Source organism: Arachis ipaensis, chromosome B3, assembly GCF_059453495.1.
Source record: "Arachis ipaensis isolate K30076 ecotype BB chromosome B3, ASM5945349v1, whole genome shotgun sequence".
In the NCBI taxonomy this organism is placed as follows: domain Eukaryota; kingdom Viridiplantae; phylum Streptophyta; class Magnoliopsida; order Fabales; family Fabaceae; genus Arachis; species Arachis ipaensis.
Window position 1 is genome coordinate 15,555,321 of NC_142438.1, and position 15,701 is coordinate 15,571,021.

The 15,701-nt window shown below is 34.8% G+C and overlaps 4 protein-coding genes across 5 annotated transcripts; 1 reads left to right on the forward strand and 3 right to left on the reverse strand.

The window, feature by feature from the left end:
- Window positions 1-3,391, reverse strand: LOC110269988 (uncharacterized). Its single transcript, XM_088509499.1, has 14 exons — window positions 3,216-3,391; window positions 3,071-3,139; window positions 2,792-2,987; window positions 2,618-2,704; window positions 2,299-2,388; window positions 2,096-2,215; window positions 1,897-1,965; window positions 1,316-1,814; window positions 1,156-1,242; window positions 821-949; window positions 597-731; window positions 352-463; window positions 188-281; window positions 1-98 (listed from the first exon to the last, which is right to left on the reverse strand). Exons 9-12 carry the CDS (start codon window positions 1,228-1,230, stop codon window positions 416-418), a joined length of 387 nt encoding a protein of 128 aa, XP_088365625.1. The 5' UTR covers window positions 1,231-1,242; window positions 1,316-1,814; window positions 1,897-1,965; window positions 2,096-2,215; window positions 2,299-2,388; window positions 2,618-2,704; window positions 2,792-2,987; window positions 3,071-3,139; window positions 3,216-3,391; the 3' UTR covers window positions 1-98; window positions 188-281; window positions 352-415.
- A 249-nt stretch (window positions 3,392-3,640) lies between these two features.
- On the reverse strand, window positions 3,641-5,837 carry LOC110269987 (uncharacterized). The gene is made up of 5 exons (XM_088509501.1): window positions 5,423-5,837; window positions 4,865-4,899; window positions 4,528-4,783; window positions 3,928-4,418; window positions 3,641-3,855 (listed from the first exon to the last, which is right to left on the reverse strand). The coding sequence occupies exons 1-4, from the start codon at window positions 5,655-5,657 to the stop codon at window positions 3,979-3,981; spliced, it is 966 nt and encodes a 321-aa protein (XP_088365627.1). The 5' UTR covers window positions 5,658-5,837; the 3' UTR covers window positions 3,641-3,855; window positions 3,928-3,978.
- On the forward strand, window positions 5,831-8,204 carry LOC107629778 (uncharacterized). The gene is made up of 4 exons (XM_016332664.3): window positions 5,831-5,971; window positions 6,929-7,009; window positions 7,661-7,765; window positions 7,875-8,204. The coding sequence occupies exons 2-4, from the start codon at window positions 6,965-6,967 to the stop codon at window positions 7,971-7,973; spliced, it is 249 nt and encodes an 82-aa protein (XP_016188150.1). The 5' UTR covers window positions 5,831-5,971; window positions 6,929-6,964; the 3' UTR covers window positions 7,974-8,204.
- Window positions 8,205-8,430: 226 nt separating this feature from the next.
- LOC107632579 (uncharacterized protein At5g08430-like) lies at window positions 8,431-15,474 on the reverse strand. Of its 2 annotated transcripts, none has more exons than XM_088509500.1 (11): window positions 15,202-15,474; window positions 14,785-14,914; window positions 14,249-14,328; window positions 13,608-13,795; window positions 11,889-12,780; window positions 11,345-11,454; window positions 10,998-11,057; window positions 10,661-10,711; window positions 10,164-10,234; window positions 9,495-9,889; window positions 8,431-9,187 (listed from the first exon to the last, which is right to left on the reverse strand). In XM_088509500.1, the coding sequence occupies exons 2-11, from the start codon at window positions 14,877-14,879 to the stop codon at window positions 8,754-8,756; spliced, it is 2,376 nt and encodes a 791-aa protein (XP_088365626.1). In that variant the 5' UTR covers window positions 14,880-14,914; window positions 15,202-15,474; the 3' UTR covers window positions 8,431-8,753. The 2 variants fall into 2 exon arrangements, with proteins under 2 accessions (XP_088365626.1, XP_016191729.2); XM_016336243.3 differs by having other exon boundaries at window positions 14,785-14,927; window positions 15,202-15,340.
- Window positions 15,475-15,701: the final 227 nt, after the last annotated feature.

Here is a 15,701-nt window from a genome sequence, read left to right on the forward strand (position 1 = left end):
ATTGCATTACTTTCCTTAATGGCTTCAGCTTTGTCTTGATTCATTTCATGGAATAGAATCCAGGAAGCATATTCTACTCTAAAGTGGTCCACCTCGTCCTACAGTTAAAAAGAATATTCTGTTTAATCAACCATGTTAATTGAGTAAAGTAATACAGAGTTATTTAGTTTTAATTAAACACATTTACCTGGGTCCAATTGTCCCACTCATACTTTTTTCTTTTAATGTTTGTGGGCTGAAATATCTCAAGCCACTTCATTACGTAGATAGCACAGTCATAGCTGAAAACCAAGAAAATAAATTTCAAATTACATATAGGAAAGTTTCATTTTCAGAGTGAAAGATTAATACCTTGTCTTTTGGCCTGAGATGTGAAGGTATGGTGGTACAATTTCCTTGTCCTTGTCCCTTGTCTTCAGAGGCACCCCCAAGCATATACTCTAATTCGTGAAATTACATATCCCTTAAAACACAAAACAAATCAGTAATACATGAATAAATTCAATAAAGGGATACACCCAAAGGAGCACAAAATTCCACCTTATATTAAACATAAATACACCCAACTATTAAAATACAGAACAGAACTAACTTACAATGAATGTATTCAGGGCAGTTCTCTCATCGGACGGAGATTTTGTGTGATATGGGTTGACTATATAAAATTTTTGCTTTCTTATATCAGCCAACCATAACCACCAATGTTGTGAATGGCAAACAGGTGCAAATATCTGAAATATGTTCAGATTGAACAATGTTTTAGTTTATTTGGCACATAAGTAAAAAATGGTAATAAGAAGTTTTAGAAATGAAAACTTACATAACGATGCGATGCTAATTTTTTAAGGTCCAAGAAGGGTATAAACATTGGGTAGTCTTCCACCATGAATGGCTTATTCGTTTTAGGCCGTAAGAATACCCATTGTGGATGATTTGCAATGGCCATGTTCTGCAAAAATTGTGAACCACCAAATGAATATAGAAAATTCACCCAAACGAATCCAGAAAATACATCCAAATGAATACACAACTTACACCTAATTTAACACAGAAAATACACTCAAATGAACACATAAAATACACCCGATTTAAGACAGAAAATACACCCGAAGGAATGCAGAAAATACACCCAAAATTCGTTGAAGCGACCCTTACCACAATATCAGGGGGGAGATAGTATACTTCTTCTTGAAACCTTTTAATCTTTTGCTGGTTTAGGATGAAGCACATGGCAGAGACAATCTAGACAATTTTATATCAATCAGCATTGCAGTTAATTTTGGTGATAAAAACATTAATGTTATTGTAATATTACCTCAGCTTCTATATGCGTTTTAGCTGCGAGTGATGCAAAGTAGAGTTTTGACAAAATGTATCTATCTTGGGCTTGGAGTGTGCAGACCTTGTCAAACTCATTAGTTAGTCAATCTGCGTATGTCTTCACTCGTATGGCCCAGAGGTAGCATTTCTCTTTCATGTCAGAAGTATCTTCATTTGTCCTCACAGGAGTTTCAAACTTCTCGAAACTCTTTGTGCCACTCTCCTTTAGTATCTGTGGACTTTTTTCTTTTGTTGTCACCCCACCACTTGCAATTTTTTGTACCAGATCTCCTAATTGTTTTAGTAGTTTTGGGATTTCTGGAGTTTTTGCCATCCCTCCATCTTGCGTTGACGCTCCCTTCTGCGTTGCTGCTTCTTCTTGGCTTGAATCAGTCAAGTCAAGGCTGAATGATGGCATCAGATCTGTTTTAGGAACATACGATGTTGTCCGTGCCATCATCATCAGCGCAGCAACGTCTTCTTGGGCTGGATTACTGCGTGATCATGTATAACGTATTATAAGAATAAGAATATACGAATGATAACCAAACATTGATTTTACTCTGATGAACTTACATTTTAGATGGAGTTGGGGGAAGCGTGGGTGTGCTTTCTTCAAGTTGTTGGGGGGAGGGTTCAAGAGTACTGCACGGTTACATAAAATTAATCATGTTATAAAAAAACTAGTCAGGGATCAATCGTGAAAATATACACCCCAACAGGGACAATATACACCTAAACTGTAACCAAATACACACCCAAGACAATTTCTTACCTTTTTGTAGTTCCTTCAATTTGTAGCACAGGGGTTGGTTCATTTTCTGTCTCAAGTGTTTGTTCAATTTCTGCCACAGTGGTTGTTTGGGACAGTGGTAGACAAACTTGAATCGGAACTCTAAATAAGAAGAAAAATAAAAGGTTAACAAAGCCTCCGAAAATAAAAAGGTTATAAGGTTGAAATTTTCTTGAAAAACTCACGTTACAAGCACTTCAGACTATGTCTCTTTCCTCATAACCATCATATTCTCTTCAGCCGGCTCACTGGCTGACTCTTCAACCAGACTCAACCTAGAATACACCCTAAGAAAGTCAAAAATACACCCGAAGCATTTAAAAGAAAGACATGCTTTGTTTTTTGAGAACTTACATACTTGCAGTTTTTGTTTTTTTTTTTCCTGCCTTTTTTTTCTTGAATAAAACAATAAAGGGCTTTTTTTTTTCTAAAAAAAAATATACAGAATTAGAAGTAGAAGGTAATAAAAGAACAAAAGCAATGATTATTTGAAAGAGAAATTACATGCTCTCTGCCGGTTTGTTTATGCTACTTTGGTCTGTGTGTCCTTGAGATGAAGGATCATCACTTCCCAAGTTTACGTCCGGTATTCTAAACATAATACAGTACATGTTATTCACAAAAAATACCATACTGTTAAATCAGGATAACAAGATTTTATCAAATAAAGCTTCTTACGTTTCAGATGAGACATAGTGACCTTCCGTCGATCGCAGGTCAGCTTCCTTCTCCCTGCCAAACAAGAAACAATTATTAGCAAAGAAAACACCCTAAAATATGAAATATACACCCCAACAAGACATACCCATGTGCAGCAGATTTTTCATTGTTTTCCCTTAAGAATTCATTTAATTCTTCAGTTCTAATTTCAGATCTGACAGTACATGCATAAAAGAACATGTTAACAAATATAATTTTGATGATAGATGGTAATATAGCTTACAAAATATACTGTACCCATGATAGGATTGAGCTTGCTCAGGAGATGAATCCTCAACAATGACCTTTTTCTTTTTGGATTGTGTCCTGGGAAAAAAAACAAGTATGAATCAGAAATACAAAATTAATTTGATCACAAAATACTAACCAAAGAAGTGCTTACTTTTGTGGTGTTCTCTGAGTCTTTTTCTTTGTTTTTTGCTTCTCTACTAGTGATGATTCTTCGCTTCTATAAGTTAATAAGAGACGCTCTGTTAATACATGAAATCTTGATAATAAACCCAAAAGAAAGCAGTAATAATTTCAGAACATTACTCATCATTTGATTCAGATTCTGAATCAGAATCCTCCTGAATCTTCTTTCTTTTTTTGGACTCCATTATGGAAGGCAAACAATCATTATTTATAAACATACTAAAAGGGACAAAATACACCCAAATTAATGCACCAAATACACCTAATGAATTCATAAAATACACCCAAATGAATGCACAAAATACACCCAACTGGATAAATAAAATACACCCAACTAGATAAACAAAATACATCCAACTGGATAAACAAAATACATCCAAGTATGTTACTTACTTTTTGGCTTTTCGAGTGGGTTGTTTCCTTGTTGAATCCTCTGAGCCTTCTTCAGTCTCAGACTCAGAGGTAAAATGGACATCACTTTCAGTTGTTTCAATCTCAGATGATGATGATGAACTTGTCTTCCTTTTTTTTTTTTGGTTTCTTATTTTTTTTTCTTTTTTCTTTATTTCTTTCATTTTCTCCTTTGTTTCGGCCATCTTTATAATTTTCTGAAACATTAGAAATTTTAGTTAGTAGTATTCAGATAAATAAAACACACCCAAGATATTTTGTTCACTTACCATATGTTCCTCCATTTCTGCCCTCATTCTTTCAACCAACTACTCTCTAGTTCAGTTTGCAATCCAGGGTTCTTGAGGTCTTTCTGCCCTCTTCTTGTCTTTATTTTTTGATAGATGAAAGTAAACTATCATCAGGGCAAACAGGCAGCCATCAATTGCCTTTTTCTTTTGTATATTGTAATCTGTTATGCCCTTGATAATAAAATTCAAAACATGTGCTCCCCAGTTCTGCTCTGTTATTGTGTCCATCTTGAAAATTGGTGCCAGGTGCACAGGGGAGATTTTGTTTATTGTTGTTGGTAACAGGAACGCCATCTGTATATAGAGGATGAAAATCCTCTTGAACATGAGGCGATCCTGTTCATTATCAACACCAATAGTCATCATCTCATCTGTCAGATTTTTGAGGGTCTTCCCCTGAAATCTTCTAAAAATTTGTTTGTGGTCTTCAGAAAGATCCTTATAATTGACTTTATGAGAAAATAGATCTCCTACCAAAAAGAAAACAACATAGTATGAAAATCACTTAAAATACACCCAAGCATCAGTTTAAATACACTTGAATATGGCTCATATACACCTATGTTTGTAGCGAGTTACCTGACGCGTTGATGCCAAGCGCAGCCCCTATTGTTTTTTGTCTTACTTTAAAAGAACCGTAGCCGATTTCGAGTCTGTTTTTCCCTAATTTAAAGGAGTTAGCCAACTCCCTTAATATTTGGTGATGCACCCTTAGCGGCGGGATGCGCATCAGGCCACCAAATCCCAAATCCCTAACAATTTCTTTCTTCTCCTCGCTCATATTTCTAAATTTGTCACTCAACAAATGGGTTGCATACTTAAGGTCTTTGGTTTGCTGTAAACAAAGCAAAGTTAGAGTCAGATATATTTCTATTATGAAAAACTGATTTGATCAAAGACATATATTTGTTCTTACATTTTTTTCAGCTTGATTTTTTTCTGCCATTTTTTCTGAAATGAAAAATACACCCATAGATATCAGTCAAATACACCCATAAATCAGCCACATACACCTATACGATTTTTCATAAGTATTTAATTAGATCAGTTCAAAATGATGTTTCAATTCACTCAAACATGCATAAATATACAAGGTCAAGCAACATTACAAGGTCAAGCAATATTTAGAACACTTGCAACAGTTGATTATATTGCATTATATCAGTTCAGAAATATACACCCAACAAATTACTCCGTATACACCTACCAAATTATGCAATATACTCCCAAAAATCAGTTACGAGAAGAACTAGAATAAGAAGAACAGTAAAACCTAGAACAACTAAGAAGAATAGTAAAACCTAGAACCAAGAAGAACAATAAAACCTAGAACAAAAAGAACATTAAAAACAGTAAAATGAGAGCTATAACAAGAAGAACAATAAAACGTAGAAGAATGTAGAAGAACAGTAAAACCTAGTTCTTCGATTTCGAAATGTGGAAAATCTACAAGATGAGTGAAATAGTAACGTACCTTGAGTAATATATCTTCGTTTTTTCTGGAGATTGTTGATAGAGAATTCTATTTTGTATTGATGGTTTCTGCTAATCTTCGCGACGAGTTCTATATCTTCAGTTTCGAATGTTGCTCGAAAATGGACGGTTTGTGTTTTCTTCGAAGGGCTTGGAGAAGTGGAAGAGTAAGGCATTAAGGAGCGCTTTTCGCGAAGCGCAACTGTTGAGTGGCACGCGTGTATTTTACGCTCCATTCAAAGGGAGTGACTGCGCGTGTGAATGAAGTCTGGGCTAGGAACTTGTAACTTGTAGGACTTTTTTGCTTGTATGTGTAGCACTCCTGAAAAAAAAAAAAAAAACATCAAACAAGTTTTCCTCAGCCTCGCCGCCTTCCTCGCTCTGCATTCTCAGTTTCTCACTCGCACTTCCTCCGTCTCCGCCTTGACTCCGTCGCTCTCCGCGCAGCCGTACGCGAGTCTGCTGATCCAGTCGCCGAAGCTCGTTGGTGCTCTGGTCGAGGGAGCATCGCTCTCCTCTCCTGCTTCGCTCAGCCGTTACGTCAGTTCAGGTAGGCCTTCTCCGTTGTGATTTGTTTCTGTTTCTGTTATGCTCAACGGCAATTGAGATCATATATATAATAATTAATCTTAATAAGAAAATCAAGCTGGTATCATATTAAAAGCTTTGATCTTGTACTTGGACCCTAAGCCCTTTCTATTGAAAGGATAGGTTTACACGAGAAGGTGTGTACAGATCTAATGGTTGCTCAATCATTAAGTTAACATACTGGATTAAATATAAGAATGAAATAACAGAAAACATTACAAATTGAAAGCCTATAGGTTTAGCCCTGCTGGTATGTGCAAAAGTGATATGAGAGTTCTGTTCATTGTAGCCTTGTAGCTATCTTACATCAGTTATACATTAGTGTAAGTTTTGACCATTCAACTTTTGAAAATATAAAGTAAGCTTAAACTATTTCCTTTGTTAAGTTTATGCTTATGCATAGCATCTTTTGCTATCTATTTTACGAAAGCATAGACCATGTCTGATTGCTAGTGCACGAAATTGCAATTTGAATAATATTGAATTTTCTCTTTATAATAGAAAAGGGATTACTTACATGTATTGTTATATTCTCATGCAGAAATGATTGTGTTATCATTATCAGTTATGTTGATAATAGTTCAAACATTATTATCAACTCAATCCATTTCTTTCACATTTAGTGATTTGAGTCTTCCAACTTCTCCTCTACAACAATGAAAGCCCAATTTTTCGCATCACCCCTTAAATATAGTTTTCAGCTTCAAAGTTCCCATCTTTAGATATATATGCATGTTGGATTTCACTATGATCTATTCCATATTTCCATCTTTGTTGGTTCTCGTTATATTCTAATCTTTGGTAGTTATAAATTTCGAAGTTCTATTCTTTTCCGATTGGTTTCCATTGGGTTGTTCCAATTTTCCAATTATAGTACTCATTCATGAAGGAATATAACAGTGGGGTGTTTGTGTTGCAGGGTAGGTTGGCGCTACTGATTCATTTGTTTGAGAGCATGCATCCTCCTTTAACGTTACACAAGCACCCAATGTGTGCTGAAGTGAGTTTATTTTGTTAATCAGTTGTTGCTTTTTGTTTGTTAGATATAGTATTGAATGTATTACTAGTGTGGTTGTTGCCATGTTTGATTTGATTTGTGTTGATTCCTATGACATAGAATAATAGTAGTTAGTTGTAGGACTTTTGTTCCCAAACACAAGACTCCTGTTCCTAAATATATTGTGTAAGTAAATTCTTAACTGCTAGGAGAGGAAGAGAAAAATTGTGTTTCCTGCCATATTCTGAGTTATTACTATGGCTAACTTTCAATGCATCTTTTTTATGCAATAGCTGATGTAGTAATCTATGAATGAAACAAAGCATGACCTTTTTCTTATATGTAACAACCTATAATTTATGGAAGAATAGAATGTGCTAAAGCTGGAAAGATTTTTTCCAAGGATGATGCTGCCTTACTTGTCATTCTTCATTGACCTTTCCCTTCCTCATTGCCACTTTTCCTTGCTGTGTGAGTCTACATTTTGACTTCGGAAGAGAAGGCAAAATCGCCATAAATTTGGAAATCTCTTTTTAATCTCTATTCTTTTCAAGGAAAATTATTTTATTGGTCCTGCAAATATGATGATAAGTAGCTGTTGCTAGAAATCTTATTTTAGACAGTGTTGTGACTTGTGAGCCAGTATTTGTGCAGATTATTGAGCAGTTCCAAAAGTGTCATGTGGAGCACCCTGTTGGAAAATTCTTTGGTGAATGTACAGATTTGAAAATAAAGCTGGATCGCTGTTTTAGACAAGAAGTGAGCATTTCATTCATTTTTTCCCCGAAAAAAAAGAAAGAAAAAACTGCCCCCTTCGTTTTATCTTGTTTTCCCATTGTTTCTGATGATTGTGGATGTGTTTTAACAGAAAGCTTTGAAGCGAAAGGCCAACTTTGAAGAGAGCAAGAAGTTTAAAGAACAACTCCGAGCTTTTAGGAAAGAAAATGCTGTAAGTGGCAGTCAATAGAACAAATAACTTGTACCAGCTTGACATAATATACATTTTGCCGCCTTCAAAAGAATATACGGTGTATCAAATATTTGTTTACTTGCTGTTTTTGATGAATCAATATGTATGTAGCTCAATTATTTTAACTTTAAACATGAACATAACATCCTGTTTAGATTCTACCTGAGAGTTCAAAGTTCTATTAGGATAATGAATTGAGAAGTTATAGTGCCTATTCTTGGCATGTTATATGTTGCTTATGACAATTGATTTTGACTTCTTAGTTGCTTTAAGAGAATATATAATAAAAGAGACATTCATCAGTTTTGAAATCTTGATGTGCAGTTATGTTCTTTTTTTATTTTGTATGCATTATCTAAGGGAAGACTTTTTGGCATCCAACACTATGACATAATCAGGCATAGGATTTGTATGAATTTCTTAATGATTTATAGTTTGAGACGCTTCACTAGGGTTTGACGATCAAACTTGAACTTCAATTACTTCCCCCATTAGTGTTTATGATGCATAATTACACAGCTGGTTTCTTAAGACTACGTATTTTAAAGCCAAAAAGGATGAGGGCTTAAAAGAAGCTTGAAGAAACCAAATTTGACATTTTTTCATCTGACATATTTCTCCAGATAGTTCCCACCCTCATCTGTCAATCTTTCACTACTCCCCCTCCTCCTCCCCGCCAACAAAAAAAAAAAAAAAAAAACCAGAACACAAGCACCTGTGACTCAAAATGTAACTATATATTAACAATGGTGATGCAAAAAAACTAAGGAATTTAGCTTAGATGGTGGGGAAATGTCTGCGAAGAGCATCAGTGAGAAATATTGCCTCTTCTTCACTCTGACCTGCCTTCCAGACCTTAAATTGTCCTACAGTGCAAGAGGGCATTTCGCTCCAACGTTTGAGTATTGCCATTGAATAGGGCCCTGCTCCTACTCTTTCCCCCTTGGGGGTCAAGCAATTCCAAACTGGAATCTCAGGATTCTCCACCACCTGTCTTCTTGCCGTAATATCAGTAATATTTGCATCTTCTTCGTCATCGTCACTCAACACAATAACACATGGAATGGAATTTTGAACTTTGTGTTTTGCGGTCGGCGTACTTGTATCCTGTTTGCCCTTCATACCTGCCTCAACAGAGTTAGCAACTGAAACGCTTTGCTTTTCTTTCATTGTCTGTGTAGCACTCAAAGTAACATTCAGCATTCTGCCATCTATCATAATGAAGAATACAAAAGTCACTTTAATGTGAGAAAAAAACGTGTATATAGATCTAAAGGTTGCTCAATCTAAGTAGTTAACATAGTGGATTTAAATATAAGAATGAAATAACAGAAAACATTTCAAGGACACATGTAACTCTAATTAATCACGGTGACCAAATTAAAATGTGTATCAGATTTTTAAAAACATGGAGTAGAAATCGGCTCAAATTTGTACAGTTTAGAACGAACAAAATAAATAAGTTATTTCAGAGGACTCAATAAGCATATAAAGTAAGGAGGGAGTACAGAGGAAAACCTGGTAAACCTGCAATATCTGTTCTACCAATCAAGTGAGAAGCAAAACCATTGTGCTTGGAATCGAGTCCAATAGAATTATGAGTCTCTCCTACAGCGAACTCCAACAAGTCATTTTGCTCAATGTCATCTTTCCTTGGGGAACCTTCCCGTGACGATCTATTCAAGTGAGACGCAAAACCATTGTGGTTGGAATCGAGTCCAATAGAATTATGAGCCTCTCCTATGGCGAACTCCAACAAGTCATTTTGCTCAATGTCATCTTTTCTTGGGGAAGCTTCCGGTGACGATTTAACATCAACTATTTCAGGTATTACTTTTGGAATATCACTTAATAAGCGTGATTGTTCTGATGGAGTCTCAAGCTTTGTTTTTCGGTCCATGTACTCAAAAAGTGTACAGGAATATGGTTAAGGGCCACAATGCCTAATCAAACCTATAATATTAGAGAATAGAAAACAATGAATTCAAATAAAAACAACAGTAATAGATTTCCAGCTTACATTTTATCTTGGGATGAGAAGAGGAATTGTTTTTTACAATGCTCATTTGGACATTACCAAGAGCACTGGATATACTTGATCCAGCTTTAAACTGGGTAACAATGCATATATATTGGCCTTTAATTGCTATTCTAAGGTGACAATCCAATATTATCATGAAAGGATATTCTTTCCTCCATCCCTTTTCATTGGCCAGAGCAATGCGATTTTGTAACAATTTTATCTCCCTTGGGATCCACTGTCACATATAGCAGAATAGAAAGACAAATAACATCACATGCTATTAGAAAAATGAAGTATTTAGCACAAAAGTTAAAATGATCATTTAAAGGGAAAATTACAAAATTGCCAGCCTAATAGATTTAGCACCCGCTGGAATGTGCAAAAGTGAGATGAGACTTCCATTAATTGTAGCCTTATAGTATTCTTGATTCAGTTATGCACTAGCATAAGTTTTGACCATAAAACTTCTGAAAATATAAACTAAACTATTTCCTTTGTTAAATTTATGCTCATGCATAGCATCTGTTGCAATCTATTTTACGAAAGCATAGACCCAATCTAATTGCTAGGCTACACAAAATTCCAATTTGAAAAATATTGAATTTTATCTTTACAATAGAAAAGGGATTCAGAAAACCCATAAAGTCGATATGATACATACATGTCTTATTATATCCTCATGCAGACTCCTGGCTTTCTGATCCAGCTCCAGCTGTGAAACATAATGAGGCGGTTATTATCTCTCTACATTACTCTATTAATCTGATCAATTACATGGTTTTTCAAGTCAAACTCTTATTCACCAGAACCCTACTGCTCAAACCACAAGTGATGAAACAGCTAAAAATATGGGTTCGAAGAGACCAACCATAACTAGAAATTAAGAAATAGACAAATGGCCCTAAATTTAGAAAAGCATCTATTTTCCAGAAGCAACAGGTATGAATGCCTCTTCCAGCTTCCCTATGATTTACATCAGTGATACACAGGAAACTTACTACAGTAGGCTGTTTGAGCAAGCCATTTCTCATTCTCTCGCACAGATCTTTACATTCTTCCTGCAAATAATGCTATATGTCAATAATTATGAACATACAAACTAGGACCATTGCTGACTATGTAGCTTAAACCTGAAAACTAGGCACAATTTCTTGTAAGAGTTGCAAACAAAACTAACTAATCCACCTTGTTACAATCAACTAACTACTCTAAATAACTAAGTGTCCAAGAAAATATGAAAAATCTGATTTCATTAAGAAATTATTACTTATTTTGCTCCAATATATCCGAAATTGGGGGGAATATCAGCAGGAAGTCCTGATAGAACTTAGAACAGTATTAATACCTCTGTAAAGTCATCATCTGAAACTTTCAAAATAGGTACATCATTTAGCTCATTTGAAAGTGTAAGCAGAATCTCTCTGTTGATTTCATCATTCTTTGGTCTGTTTATTCCTGTGGTTGATGCAGACACAGAAAGTCAACATATGCATATTGTAATATCTGCTAGCCAGTAAAAGGAATCAACATTCTGCAGCAATGTGTTATGCTATTAGGGAACAAATATTGTGATCAAAGATTTAGATGTTATACCTCATTTTATATTTCATTTCCCAATAGTTCTTGTTCTTTAAATTATTAGTTATCTTTTTCTTGCATATTTTACCATAAGCAATCTTCTGCAGCTCTTCACTATAGAGCATACCTTCAATGCATTTATATGAGAGCACTCTAGAAATAAGATAATCAAACAAGGACCTTAGGTAGAGTACTAACGTTTTACATACAGTAAAATTAACTAGTAACCACTATGATTGCATTAAAAATAAATAAATCAGAAGGTTGTCCCTTTGTGACCAGTAACTTCTGGCCATCCCAAAAACAATTACCTAGTACTTGCTCAAGCTTATGTGAGTTTTTCTGAAATATTTCATATGGATTAGTTCTGACTCTTACAAAACTTCCAATCACTTTGCAATCAAATTTTTCTGGTTGCTTCAAAAGTTCTTCGACCAAACTTCTCTTCAGATACACAAGCTTGAGGTTTGCACTGACAATGGCTGCAAAACAGCTTTTCTGCTCTTCTAAATCTACATTCTTATGAGAGTGTGTACTCGAAATCAATTTTCTCTTCCTTGAAAGATTCAATCGTTCATTGGTATCCCTATCTTCTGAAGTAATACTGGTATCAACCTCCATGTCCTCAGAGTTATCAGAAAAATGCTTTGCGAGAAGCTTATATATACTGTTCCTATTCACTGATTTCCTCCCAAGTAAAGACCTTAATTGTACATCACAAAGCACCTTTCTCTTCTTCTCGGGGTCGAAAAGCTTGTTCTCTTTGCAGTAGTCCATGATGATAGAAGCAACCTCTTGTTCAGAAAATTCCCTGCTCGTGTCTTTACCAACACTCTGAAGAAAATCCATGAGAATTCTTGAACACCATCCAATAAACTCCATTTGCTTATCTTTCAGCTTTCCATTTATTGATTTTTTCTTTTTGACGCACCTCTTCTTTTTCTTCCCCTGTTTAACTCCAGCAGTGTTATACAGATCATTGTCAGAAACTATAAAGTCACTCCCATCAGATTCTCCAATATCATCTTCCCCTTCACCAATTTCGTCTAGACCAACATCAGACTTCGAGTTTTTACCACTCTTCAGGACCTTATATGCTTTAGAAACATGCTGTGACTTCAGCCCTTCCTTTCCTTTGATATTTTCATAATATTCTGAAAATAAGCATTCATATGTACTGGGATCTTTGAAGTCTACCTTTCCCTGTTATTAGGGGAAAAAAAAAACACATAAAAATATGTGACAAGAGAAGCATACAAGAATGAAGAGATAAAATTGATCGGAAATCATACCAAATGAGAATGTGCAAGAGAGGAGGAAAAGAAAAAGGAGGGAGGGGATCAAATAGCACATTTTTTTATGATCAATGAGAAAAATATTAAATTTGTTACATAACGAAGTAAATTCCACAAGAGTTGCATCAGAATTTTATTCAGCCGCATGAAACTTTTTGTTCATGTCAGAGTTCAATCCAAGATTCAATACAATAATTCCCTACTTAAAGTTTAATATAAAACTGAGACTTTTGTAATTTCTACAAAATGTAAGATTTTGGATACTAAATCTCCTTTCACGTAAGCCATATGAATATAAATATATAGTATCGAGTTAGTTCCTGTTTCACATTAAGGGTGAGTTTGTTTCAGCCCTTTTTCTTTTACTGAAAAAATCAGTTTCACATACTTCTATAGCTTTTGATTAAAATTAATTTTCAGCTTTTTTCAACTATATAAAAAAATGAGTTGTAAAATCACTTTGAAAAATAAAAAATCAGAAACAACCGCACCCTAAAACAATAAGCCAATAATGCATCCCTTTTAAAGGCTGCATTATTATTGTCTCAGCATAAAAATCCTGCATAATTAGTATAAACAAATTCTAAAATGTAAAAAACTAAAAACACACAAAAAGAAACAAATGGACCTTTTGTTAACTTTGTTTTCAAACTTTTTAAGATTTCTTCCTTTCTGAAGTATCAAAAAATTTTAGGATTCTAAATACTAGTTAGAACCTTAGTGGCTATATCTTACTCCATCAGAATCAATGTCAACATTTTCTTCAATTAGTATTGCAAGTTTTATGCAGTGATGACAGAGTCCTTTCTTCCCATTGATAACTACAAACTCAGCATCACATAGGCAGCGCCCACAAACAGCATTTGGGCAGCAAAAGCATCTAAACTTGGAGGCTTTCTGGCAAAGTGAGCAGATATGTGAATCTGCAAAAAGAATTTATCTGGAAGTCATTTAATGCCGAACGGACTAACATACATTTTAGCATACCATCTCAAATGAATTGCCAAGCATACATGAAAGCACATTTCCTCATGACAACAAAGACATGTTCTTCAATAACACAAAGCTCTGCCGGACTACCACCTCGTTAAGAAAATAAAATACACTACATATGCCATCTATGAAGGTTTAAGACATATCGAATACCAAATGTTTTAAAGGACGTCTGAGATATTCAAGATACGCAAGTTCGATGGTAAAGATTGAGTTAGACATAAGCATCTGCAGATTAAAATATTATGGTAGGAAATGACATCTTCATGTTGGAATCCATTGCAAGAATATGTACCATTTGAAAAAAAATGAATAACTAAAGAAAGAAAGAAATGCGTTCGAATACCTTGTATAGACCATAGAGATAAAGTGAAGCAGCTTACCACAAGTAAAATTTGTGTCAGCCTCCAAAAAGGAATCATCTTCCTTCACACAAGAAGGATGATAAGATTTAAGGCAATCCCTACAAGAAACATGGGTTAACCATCAAAATGGAAGTTACTCACAGAACAAAGTGTACCTTTGTAAAATGTTCCTAATCCAGATTCATCATCATTAACAAGCATACTAGTGACAGTGATGGCCAGGCTTGGTTAGACTATATTAGATATTTCCAAGTATACTACAATATCAAAGTTTACTACTTATTATTTACGATTAAGACAAACTAGGAAATTCTAGTTTTCTCCTATGCTTAATGAGAAAGATGAACCTCGGTGTATTTAAAAAGAAAAATAAAGGAAAAAACCCTAGATCATCAAAGCAATTATTTTAGCACGGAAATAACCATTGATAACTCTGGATCATCAAAATAACGGAAAAACTTTGTGCATGCTAAAAAATGAGCAAAATCATGGATTCTCATTTAACCAAAACAAAAATGAAACAGCATCTAAATAATTTATGTTGCTGAGCTTACCCATAATCGCACACCCTCATCAACCCACCATCCTTGCACACAAAACACCAATCTTCAGCAACTTCCTCCTTTTTAATTTTGGATCTTTTCCCCATCTTATTTCAGGTATCAACTCAGTTCATCAGCAGTGCTTTACAAGAATCCTGTACAACACAGTTTGGAGAAACCAGAAATGAAGAGACCAGGGTGCATTATGCATTGCACTTAAAAGCAAGCCCCAACAAAAAAAAAAAAAATTCTTTTTTCTTTTAGAGAAAGTATGAACCTTTGAGAAACATGCAAATGTGAGTGATGACATTCACCAAATTCGAAAAGGCAGAAGAAATTCAAATTAAGAAAATAAACATGCGAGGGTTTGTTCAAAAAAAAGGGGGGAAAAAAAAAATCACGGTTGCCAGCTGAGCAAAGCTTACTTACATTAAGAGGTATAAGAGAGTTTGCGTGTTGAAGCTGAAGTGATGGTGTGGCGCAGAGTGTGATCCTCCTCCTCTTCTTATTCTTCTTCGAAAATCGAAACAGTGATGGTGAGTGAGTGAATGTTGTGTCAACACCTAACACCCCCGAAAAAGAAGAAAAAAAAGTGTACGGAGGGTGGTTTGTTGGGAGCACCAAAAAACAGAAATAGAGAGAGAGGACTCACTCACATTGGTGAGTAGTGAAGTGCATGCTGCCTGATGCGCATTAACAATCAACTATAGTTAAACCCGAGCATGTTTTTGTAGAAAGATTACACATACAAGTCATTATAATTTATTATTTTTTATTATTAATATTTAAAAATATGAGATAAAATAAGTCTTTAAATTATTAAACTAAAAAAATTAAATTAATGGTTAAGTAATGATCAAAATTAATAAATTTTGATAACTCAATAACATTATTTTTAAATAAAATAATTTAAAATAGCAAATTTCAAA